At 43.4% G+C, this 12260-nt stretch overlaps 1 protein-coding gene across 1 annotated transcript; it reads left to right on the forward strand.

Moving 5' to 3' along the window:
* Positions 1-217: 217 nt before the first annotated feature.
* LOC145799426 (uncharacterized) lies at positions 218-694 on the forward strand. The gene has a single exon (XM_082889007.1). It carries the CDS (start codon positions 218-220, stop codon positions 692-694), a length of 477 nt encoding a protein of 158 aa, XP_082745133.1.
* Positions 695-12260: the final 11566 nt, after the last annotated feature.

Below are 12260 nucleotides of genomic sequence, written 5' to 3' on the forward strand. Positions count from 1 at the left end.
TTCACCTCAATTTTGGGGAAGTCTGTAGTAAGCTGTTGGTACTGAGTTATGTTTTAGCACTGCCGTTCACCCACAAATAGATTGACAATCTGAACGCACCATCCAGACACTCAAAGGTATGTTGAGAGTTTGTGCAATGAATTTTCAAGGAAGTTGGGAACATCACCTACCTTTAATTGAATTCGCCTATAACAACAGCTTTCAAGCTAGCATTGGTATGGCGCCTTTTGAAGCAATATATGGACGACCTTGTAGATCATCGATTTGTTGGACGGAAGTAAGTGATGCAAAACTGATCGGACCTGAACTTGTTCTAGAAACTACTAAGAAAGTCAAATTGACCCAACAACGGTTAAAGACTGCTCAAGACCGTCAAAAGAATTATGCAGATAGAAGGAGAAAGCCATTGATGTTTGAAGTAGGCATCCACGTGTTCCTAAAGGTGCAGCCTAGGCATGGAATCGTACGTTTTGGGAGAAAGGGGAAGCTATCACCACGATATATTGGACCTTTTGAGGTATTGGAAAGAGTGGACAAAGTAGCATATAGACTAGCTCTACCCCCCCAGTTATCAAGGATACACAACGTCTACCATGTATCTATGTTGAGGAAGTACATCGCCGACCTGTCACACGTCCTCAAATGGGAAGAATCAGTCTTGACAAAGATGTTACGTTTAAAGAAGGGCCGGTAGCAATACAAGGTAGTCGAGAGAAGAACCTTAGAGGCAAAACGGTTCACTTGGTAAAAGTGCTGTGGCGTCATCGGGGAATTGAGGAATCTACTTGGGAACGCCAGGATTGGGTGAAGGCAAACTACCCCGAACTTTTCGAAGGCAATATGTAGTTGAATTTCGGGGACGAAATTGTTTTAAGGGGGATAGGTTGTGAAGCCCCTGAAAAATGTATTCTCTTTAAAAATCCTAATGTTTGAATTATTTTCTTAAAGCCCTCAGTTTCTTGAATTATTTCAAATCTTGTCGATTAGCATTTTTTTTATTTTTATCAAAACAGGAATATCCTTGCCGAATTAGGTTCCGTAGTCTAATTTAATTTAATCCTACATAAATAAGGTTCCAAAACATAAGTTTTATTCTAAGCTCTCACTTCTTTTATTAATTTCAAGATTTGTCCCAAAACTAGTACATGTACTTTTATATTATAGGTACCATCAATCAATTTGAAATCTATATGTATATACACATTGGGGGATGTGTCCCTAGTACCTAAATTGAATAAAAAATAAGCCCCATCACCCTTCCCAATGGCCGGCCACCCTAGGAAGATGTGAGGAACCTATTTTCAATGGTATTCTAGAAATCCTAACACCTAGTACCCCTAGACCTAGGGTTTTGTTTCCAATACTAGTTTCATTTCAACTAGGGACCAACTAGATGGTGCCTAATCCCGTGATTAAGCTCCCTAATCACTTCTATTCCATTAGACTCCAAGTAAATCCTAACTTTTCCATCCAATTCCAACTAGTGGCCTTTTATGTCTTTTTACACCAAATTTGCCTATAAATACCACAACCCCCTAGCATGGAAAACACAAACAACACACTCACACACACATTCGGCCTAGAGGAGAGGAAGGAGAGCAAGAGACAAGTCTTGAGAGGGAGAGGAAGGAAGAGGAGAGCCATCTTGTTCAAAGCCTAGCAAGTAAACCACAACACAACCTTCTCTTTCATTTTCCTTTTTCAAATACATATTCTTAAGGGTTCTAAATAATATTGTCAGATGTGTTATTGATGAGTTACTTGTGTTAAAAATGATAAGAGTTGAGCCTTGATTCTACCTCTCTTGTATTTTCCCTCATTTCGGTACAAAACTATCTTTTTCATACCAATCTCAAACTTTCCAAAGGCACACCTTCAAGAAAATTTTCTGAGTTTAATATATGTTAGTTAGCATGTTTTCATCACAAAAGAAATGAAAATTTTCCCGTAGTGGATCTCTTTTCTCACAAATCTTCTTGTTTTGGGTGTTATGCCTTAGAATCTGTTTTTCACAGCCAACTTTCAAAATTTCTAGAAAAATGTAGAAAATTATTCTGGACCTCTATTTTATGTCAAAATCTTCCTTAAAGAGTTATCTTTCAACTAAAATTGGTTTCATTGAAAAACAGTGAGCGGTTTGCAAGAAAATCAAATTTTCGTAGCGGTCGATGAATCTGGACAGCACTGGAGTGTTTTCTAAATAACTTAAAATCTAGAAAAGCTATCCCATTTCCGAAATATGTTCTAGAAACTAGATAAATTCTCTACGAGCCATAGGAAGGCTGAGTCCGGTGAAAAATCTAAAATAGTCCTTTTTGTTCTAATCCTTATGTGATATCGAATCTGGAAATTCTATTGTGCATGGATGTTTTATGCTCTTGTGTTCATGAAAATGCTTGTTAGCTTATGATCATATCTTGGCATGATATTATATGTGTTATGGTTATGTTCTTTATCTTCTTCATTTTAAGGATGCATGCTTATGTGGATATTATTATCTTGTTAAGTTGGTCTAACCTTGATTTAAAACATTTAACTCCACGGAAAACGTAATTGGGATGGTATTGGGTTTTCGATCTTCTGAGTTATGAAAAGATGATAATGTGTGATGTAAGGATTATCGGGATGCGTTCCCTATTCGAAAGTTAAAAGTCTTGCGCAAGTGGTTTTCGGAACCCTTGAACGGAGCGGTTATATTCGGACCCTAGGTGGTTTGCTGTGAGGAGGGATTCGGGCAAGACCCTGTTTTACCGTCTCTTTTGAGGCCCTGCGGTTGGCGCTACGCGGTATATAACCGTTGGTAGGCATCCGAGGTTAGTTCTGCAACAAAGCAGCAAAAGAGGGGGCATACCGAATAATCTGCGTCCGATTCTTGTGGTTGGGAGGACGAAATCTCTTTGGGGGATTTCTAGTTTACTAACATCTAACTTGTAACCCTTTAGTTATTTATTTGAGTATCATGTTTTACTACTTGATGTTATATTTGTGATTGTGTATTGGACTGGGAAAAAATGGACGGGGGGTGTGTAGGTTTACTGGGCATTGAAAGCTCACGGCGTATCATGCCAGGTGCCAAAGAGGAACTTATAGCTGGAGACGACAAGCCTGAAACCTTCGAAGACTTTTGGCTATCTTAAGAAAGTTAGAAATTCATTTGATATTTTTGTAAGGCTCATATGAATATTTAAATTTTCTTTTCGGATGTAATGTAATAGAACAAGCTTTTGAAATTAAGGATATTCATGGTTGTTATGTACTTATATTCTATATATTTTTTGTACAAACCTTATTGTTGCTTATGAGACCTTGTGTCAATACCTTTTAAGATCTGTCAAAAGGGTAGCGCGCTGCCTAAGAAAGCCGGACTTAGAAGGGAGGCTAATTTGACTCCTCCGGCGATCTCGGATCTTGCTTGGTTATTGACCATAGGACTCATTAGTGACTCTCCCTTGACTGTAACCAATAGTGTAGATTCGGGGCGTCACACATTGCCCCAGGCGAGCTGACCATAAAGCGATATTTCCCCATTTATCTCAGTTTTATTCTATATGTCAAATCTGACAGTAGCTCGGTCAAATTTCAGCAGTTTAGGTGAGTTTACTTGCTCGGTTTTTGTGCCTCACCAACAGTGATGAAGAACTAGCCTGATCAGTCCTAGTTTGTTCTACATTTTTAGAAAAATAAATGCAAATATTAGCACAGCCTCAAGAGCGCGGCTATTAAAATGCGCCTAACTCGGCCACGAAAGTTTTGTTTCTCTATAGTCCCAACTCGGTTCAAATTTCAACTCGGTGTGTAAACCTATTATTCCAGGTCAGTTTTGGGCCTTCGTTTTGATCCCCGGACACTTGTCTTGGCTAATTGTTCCCACAAGTTTCCAGCGCGGTCACCGCCTCTCTGCAGAACCATAAACTAACTTTAGCTCGGCTAAATCCTATTTTTCGATGTAAAAGTGGGATTCTACTGGGCCCTACCCAAAATCTATGCTGTTCGTCCTAAATGTGAAGTTTATACACTAGAGCTAAGGAACATAGAGGGCACGGTGGCCCCATGTATGTTCTAGATTCCAGTTTTGCCTAATTTCTACAGGTGCCCACCCGTTTTACCCCAAAAAAGAGGGCATCGACAACATACCAACAGTCCCAAATAAAGGAAAAATGAAAAACATCAAAAACAACGATGAAATAGGGATGAATGTGAGAAGTACTTACTGATTTGGGTGCCAAATCAAGACTTGATCAGCCTTGACTCCTGTTGATGACGGCGGCGACAGCGACAGCAACAAAGGCAAAAGCTCAAGGATTTAGGGTTTGGCACGAAGAAAGAAGGTGAACAGTGAAGGGGCTGTGGAGGCTTAAATGACCTATTTATGGGGGAAAGCTCAAAAGGCGGCAACTTTTCAAATTTTTGCAGAACGATGACGGCTGGGGAGATGGCATGAACCCACTAGGGGAATGTAACGCCCTCAAAATAATATATAAAACCCATCCCTTTTGACATGCATTCATATAAAAGAAAACAACCATTTCATTTCATCAGAATAAACTTTACAACGGTATTACATGTTAACAACAAAAGCAAACGCCCTATGGGCTTACAGCTTTCCAAGTTAACACTTGGTTACACAAAAGTAGAGTACTAACTCTATACAAAATAAGCCCTTGGCTTGATGTACATGTAATACAAACAAATAAACAAAAGAGTCTTCAATTCTCATTATCATCCAAGCTATGTCCTTGGAGGTGGCATGCTACCTGTACCTGAAAATAATGTCCCATATAGGGTGAACCAACGCCCAGTAGAGATATGCTAAACACAATATGAGCAATAACTAAGACATTAGCTGTTAGATAAATGTTCAATTCCATACATCAATTCATAACCCTTTTTCCATTACAAGACCACTATGTCTATGTTTCATTTCATTTTCCATTTCTTATCAATTCCGCAATTTACATTAACGGCTCAGAGCCTAGTCATTCACCTATATGAGACCATGACTCATATTAAACATTTCCCATTCTACAATAGATAAACATATTAGTTGTATCAACATCTCAACAGATAAGCATACAAGCTGTATCCACATTTTAACAGATAAGCATACAAGCTGTATCAACACTTCCAAAGATAAGCATATGAGCTGTATCATCACTTCCAAAGATAAGCATATGAGCTATATCATCACATTATCTGACAAGCATATGAGCTGTATCAGTGGAGTCCATCCCCTATCTCCTCCCAAACAACATCCGGTTTAGAGGTCCATCCCCTATCTTCCCCTAAACCGTGGAGTACATCCCCTATCTCTTCCCCCACACACACAAAGTATATACACATTGGTCATATACGCAATCAATCAATACATAACATTAATGTATTCTATCAACTGTCATACTCTATGACATATCCAATTGATTAGTTTCAATTTGCCTAATCATCATGCATTGTCTACAACAATCAAAACTACCCTCCACCGGTAGCCCAAGCAGTTATTTCTAAACAGATAATAAAAGCTCCAACAGATAGAATATCAATGTTTTCAAAAGTGAGCGATTAACAAATCCAACTCCACTATTTTACCACATAATGAGTCAATTTCATTATTCTCAACCCAATTCCATAAGTCCACAAATTTCCCAAATTAATTATACCAATTAATTTACACCACAAATTACGGTTTTCTACCCCTTTTTCCCAACATTGGCCCAATGGCCTATATATCAACAACCATTAACAATAACCCCATTTTGAAACCCAACATACACTTTCAAGAATCAAAATGACAAAACCCCCATTTTTAACAATTTGAAACCCTAGGTCCCAAAATTTCCCAACTTTAACATTTTATCAAAACAACCAAAAATCTATGTCAAGGATCATAAGAGTGAGTAGGAATCCCTACCTCAAAAGTTGACACCCAACGAAGAAGATGAAGAAAACGGAAATGCTCCAAATCCCGAGACTCTTGGATCAAAAGATAGCCCTCGACGATCAACAACTTTTTTTGTAAAGGCCAAAGATGAGGAAACAACTCCTACTAGATCAATACCTAGAGAGAAGGCACGGTTTTAGAGAGAGAGGCTCAACAATGGAGTTTTGGAAAAGTAAGAGAGAGAAATGAATGTGAAAAAGTGATTTTAAAAGTCAAAACACGGAGCTTTAAACCCGACGCCCCGCTCGAGCGTGGAAACCCCCGCTCGAGCGTCACTCACAGACTCCCGCTCGAGCGTCCAAACCGCCGCTCGAGCGCTGAATACACACTCCCAGCACTTTTTGTTGAACCAGGTCTGCGCTCGAGCGTCACACACAACAACCCGCTCGAGCGTAAAAACCCCCGCTCGAGCGTACGACACTGCAGAGGAGATACTGGAAGATGGAGAAATACGCTCGAGCGCCGGAACTCCCACTCGAGCGGACAAACAACATCGAAGGGCCCGCTCGAGCGTCAAAATCCCCGCTCGAGCGTGAAGGCCAAAATCTGGGCAACTACTCTTGGTTCCTAAGCTCAACTAACCTGTTTCAAACCTGCCCAACACAACCCAAGACTCAAATACAAAGAGTAAAGGATGTAAACAAGATGTACACAACAACCAATGAACAAGGGAAACCGGGATCGATATAACCTCCCCCCTTAAAGAATTTCGTCCCCGAAATTAAACACAAGTTTTTCAAAAACAGGTTTTCTCGATTTCCAACAACATTTCAACCCAATATTAAACATTCCGACCTATTACCGGTCAATCTCATCTCTTTTCAAGAGGCAAAACACAATATTTTCCACAACATGCATTATAAACATGCATTCCCTGGAATTCCACGAATTTCAACACATTTTCCCCCATTTTACAACACATGCAACATTTGTATCATGCTTGCATTTCCACAATACATTTAACATATTCAATGTTAAAATAAACTTCCATTAACCACAACATATACAATGTTCCACAACTCAAGACATATTTAATGCTCTTAAGGTTCAACAGTATTACAAAATTACAGTATGTGATTATACATCAATAAACACATCCGGATACTTCTCATGGACATCCGCCTCACGTTCCCAAGTGGCTTCTTCCACTCCGTGATACTTCCACAAAACTTTTACCAAGGGAATGGTCTTGCCTCGCAAGACTTGATCCCGCCTATCCAAGACCCGAACCGGTCTCTCCTCATACGAGGCATCCTCATCTACCTCCAAGTCAGTCCAATCCAACACATGGGACGGATCCGGCTCATACTTCCGAAGCATACTAACATGAAACACGTCATGAACTCCGAACAACTGCGGTGGCAAAGCCAAACGATAAGCAACTTCCCCAATCCTCTCAAGGATCTCAAAGGGACCGATAAACCGAGGGGCTAACTTCCCACTCTTCCCAAATCTCATCAAACCTCGCCTAGGTGATATTTTCAAGAAAACATGATCACCTATCTCAAACGCCAAAGGCCTCCTCCTACGGTCGGCATAACTCTTTTGGCGGCTCTGGGCTGTAACAAGCCTCCTACGGATAAGCTCAACTTTCTCCGTCGTCTCCCTAACCAATTCCGGACCCAACAAGGGTGCATCACCCACCTCGGCCCAACAAACTGGAGACCTACACGGTCATCCATACAAAGCCTCAAACGGTGCCATACCGATGCTAGACTGAAAACTGTTGCTGTAGGCAAACTCCACTAAGGGCAAGTGCCTCTCCCACGTCCCACTAAAGTCAAGGACACAACCTCGAAGCATATCCTCAAGGATCTGAATAGTACGTTCGGACTGCCCGTCAGTCTAAGGATGATAAGCCGTACTAAAGGTCAACTTAGTGCCCAAGGCACTCTGCAAACTCTGCCACAACCTAGCAGTAAAACGAGGATCTCTATCTGAGACGATCGTCACTGGGACCCCGTGCAATCTCACTATGTCCCGAATATACAAATCGGCGAGATAGTCTACCGAATCTCTCACGCGCATAGGGATAAAGTGCGCCGACTTAGTCAACCGGTCTACAACCACCCAAATAGCATCACTACCCCGCTAAGTCCTCGGAAGACCTACAACGAAGTCCATAGTGACATGCTTCCACTTCCACTTGGCAATAGGCAAGGGTTGCAACAAACCCGCTGGCCTCTGATGCTTGGCCTTCACTTGCTGGCAAGTAAGACACCTTGATACGAAAGCAGCCACATCCCTCTTCATACCCCGCCACCAAAACTGGCGACCTAAATCCCGATACATTTTAGTGCCTCCCGGATGCACCGCAAGGCGTGAATGGTGAAACTCTCGGAGTACTTCTTCTCGGCAAGACTCCGGCACAAACAAACGGTCTCGGTATCTCACACTCAGGTCGGGATATACCGTCAAACCCTTCTCAACTTTCCCACTGGAGATCTTCTCTCGGAGGGATTCCACCTCAAGGTCACCTCTCTGTGCCTCTAACACTCGAGTCACAAGTGTAGGCTGCGCAACTACAGAAAACAAGGCCGCAGCCTCAACGGATTCACTCAGAAGCAAATCAAACTCGCCCAGTGCACCCAACATCTCCCATTCCCGGATGGCTATACAAGCTACATCACTAATGGATTTTCTACTAAGGGCATCAGCCACAACATTGGCCTTCCCAGGGTGATAGAGCAACTCAAAATCATAGTCCTCGATGAACTCCATCCACCTTCTCTGCCTCAAATTTAAGTCCCTCTGTGTAAACAGGTACTTCAAACTTTTATGATCCGAGAACACCTCAAACCTCTCACCATAAAGGTAATGCCTCTAAATCTTTAAGGCAAAAATCACGGCTGCTAACTCTAAGTCGTGTGTAGGGTAATTCTTCTCGTGTTTTTTCAACTGACGTGAGCCATAAGCTACCACTTTCCCTTCTTGCATCAACACACAACCCAAACCCTCTCGTGAGGCATCACAATAAACTGCATAACCCAAACCTCTCTCCGGAATAATCAAGACCGGAGCGATGGTCAATCTAACTTTCAACTCTTGAAACAACTTTTCACAAGTCTCATTCCACACAAACTTGACCCCTTTCCGCGTCAATCTAGTCAACGGCGAAGCTAGCTTGGAGAAGTCTTTCACAAACCGGCGGTAATACCCAGCCAATCCCAGAAAACTGCGGATCTCAAAAACACTCTTAGGCTGTGCCCAATCTAGCACTGCCTCAACCTTGGATGCATCAACAGACATCCCTTTCCCGGATACCACATGGCCTAAGAACTTGACTTTTTCTAGTCAGAACTCACACTTCCCAAACTTGGCATACAGCCTATGGGCTCTAAGAAATTCAAGCACCACTCTCAGATGTTTCTCATGCTCCTACTCAGAAGGCGAATAGATAAGAATGTCGTCCACGAAAACGACCACAAATCAATCTAAGAATTCTCGAAAGATCCGGTTCATCAAGTCCATAAAGACTGTCGGTGCATTGGTAAGCCCAAATGGCATCACCAGAAACTCATAATGGCCATACCGCGTACGGAATGCCGTCTTCGGAATATCCTCCTCCCTAACCCTCAACTGGTGGTAACCCGATCTCAAATCTATCTTAGAGAAACAACGGGAACCCTTCAACTGGTCAAACAAATCATCTATACGGGGTATAGGGTACTTATTCTTAACCGTAGCTCGATTTAACTTCCGGTAGTCGATACACAATCTCAAGGCACCATCTTTCCTCTTAGCAAAGAGGGCCAACGCTCCCCACGGTGAAACACTAAGGCGAACGAAACCCTTATCTAGCAATTCCTGGAGCTGAATCTTCAACTCACTCAACTCGGCTGGGGCAAAACGATACGGTGCCATAGAAATCGGCACCGTGCCGGGCACTAGATCAATAGAGAACTCTATCTCTCGGTGAGGTGGCAGACTAACAAGATCCTCGGGAAAAACATCCGAATACGCGCAAACCACCCTCGGTAATACAATCTGAGTCTCATCACATTCACTACTCAAAAAGCTAGCAAGTAGACTACTAAGCTCACCCCGCCCTCGCGGATCATACACCGGTGGCAACACACTACCAACCCGATCCCCCAAGAAATGAAAACACTCCCCGCTCAAGGTACATACCGTTACCCTCTGGCGGTAGCAATCAATAACAGCCCGGTATGACGATAGCCAGTCCATACCCAAAATAATATCAAAGCCCATCATGGGCATAACGACAAAGGAAAAAGGAAGCCTACGGTCGGCGACCTCTATATCACAACCTCTACATCCGTGTTTCAAAATCAATTCACTCCCAACAGGTGACACAACACATATAGGAGATGCTAATAGTGCCAACTCTAACTCCAACACAGATGCAAATGCAGCAGATACAAAAGAATGAGATGCACCCGTATCAATCAACACACTAGCAACCGAGTTGCAAAACAGAAAGGTACCTCTCACTACTGATGGAGCCGGTACTAGGTCCTGCGCGGTAACAGCATACACGCGCCCTGTAGGCCCCTGGTCCACCTGCCCACTTCTAGGAGCAAAAGACTGCTGCACTGACTGGGACGACGAAGCTCCCGGGTTGGCCCTCGAGGCCTGCACAGACTGAGCTGGCTAGTAACTCTGCGTCTGCCTAGAACCAGACGCTCCCGATGTGGCACCCAACTGTGGGCAATACCTCTTTAGGTGCCCTGGCTGGCCACACTGATAACAAGACAAAGGCTGGCCCCTGCCCTGACTCTGGCCCTGAGGCCTAGCTGAAGAAGAAGCAGCTCGCTGACCCCCTCCCTTCTGCGGGCAAACTGAAGACTTGTGACCCAGTGGCCACATGCAAAACAAGTCAAGCCTCCCTGACCACCTCTCCCGGAGCCTGCACTCGGCGCTGGGAAGGTCGATCTAGTCAAACTACCCTGAGACTGCTGAGGGTTAGAACCCCTCTGTCTCCTTCCATCACCCTGACCATCTTGGCTCCTCTTGGAGCCTCTCTGCCCCTCATCCTCCTCCTACATCATGAGCTCCATATGAGCTGCAGCATCAACCAGACGTCTGTACTCCCGAATAAACGACCCTCCAATCCTCAACTTGAGCCCACGCCTCAGCTTCCGCTCAAACTCAAAACAACGGCGTTCTTCGGGCGCCACAAGTTCAGGTGCAAACCTGGACAGACTGGTAAAAGTAGCCTCAAACTCGGCCACAGACAAGCTCTGCTGTTTAAGCTGGCAAAACTGTTCCCTCAGCATTTCCCTAGCAGCTGAAGACAAAAACTTCTCTTGGAAGGTATTCACAAAAGTCTCCCATACACCACCAACACGGCACTTCTCGTACTTCCACCATTGACCCGCATCTCCCTTCAGTTGGAAGGATGCCAATGTCACCTTTAAAGCCCCGTCCTCGATGCCAAGCATCTCGAACGTCTTCTCTATCTGTTCCAACCACTCGTCAGCCTTAAGGGGCTCTTTCGGATCCCCGACAAATTCGTCCGGATTAGATCGGAAGAACTCCCTCTTCAAGAAAGAAGGTCCTGCCTTAGCAATCTGATTCTCAGCTCTGAGAATACCCAAAGCTCCCGCTATCTCTCGGGCCAAGGCGCCCATGGCCTGCTGACCCGCTGGCTCGGCCATGTTGGCCTGACCAACTCCTTCTTGTACTGCCGGAACATCATCCGGTAAAGGCATTTCTTGCCTGCCACGTCTGCCGCGCCTACCACGCCCTAGTCCTGACATCCTAATAAAGGTAACCAAGACTATTAGCACATTCACAAATGTGCCGAAGCTATACACTCGCCTCCTAACGCATGGACAACTGTAATTCACTCCACATAAGCACATAAACACATAAGCACTTACGAATTTCATTTCCGGATAGTGATAGTCCCGAGGCGTTACTAGAGTTCCGGTTAGAAACAGCATTGATCAAGTGCCTTTCCAACAAGAATCCCAGAAACCCAAGGATCCAATCAACATCCGAGAAACTACATTCCACACCCACATAGTCACATAAGCATGTTATAAATTAAACACATAACATTACGTCTAAGTCTCTAACCAAGCGAGACAAACCCATTGTGATACTGATCACTTCCCACGTACCCAAAGTATTCGAACCCGGTACGCTCTGATACCAAGTTGTAACGTCGTCAAAATAATATATAAAACCCATCCCTTTTGACATGCATTCATATAAAAGAAAACAACCATTTCATTTCATCAGAATAAACTTTACAACGGTATTACATGTTAACAACAAAAGCAAACGCCCTATGGGCTTACAGCTTTCCAAGTTAACACTTGGTTACACAAAAGTGGAGTACTAACTCTATACAAAA

The sequence above is a fragment of the Camellia sinensis genome, chromosome 9 (genome assembly GCF_055761805.1).
Source record: "Camellia sinensis isolate YWXY chromosome 9, ASM5576180v1, whole genome shotgun sequence".
NCBI lineage: Eukaryota > Viridiplantae > Streptophyta > Magnoliopsida > Ericales > Theaceae > Camellia > Camellia sinensis.

Bases quoted from the DNA above. Each gene is read 5' to 3' on its own strand.
- LOC145799426 (XM_082889007.1), top strand. From the start codon at position 218: ATGGCGCCTTTTGAAGCAATATATGGACGACCTTGTAGATCATCGATT.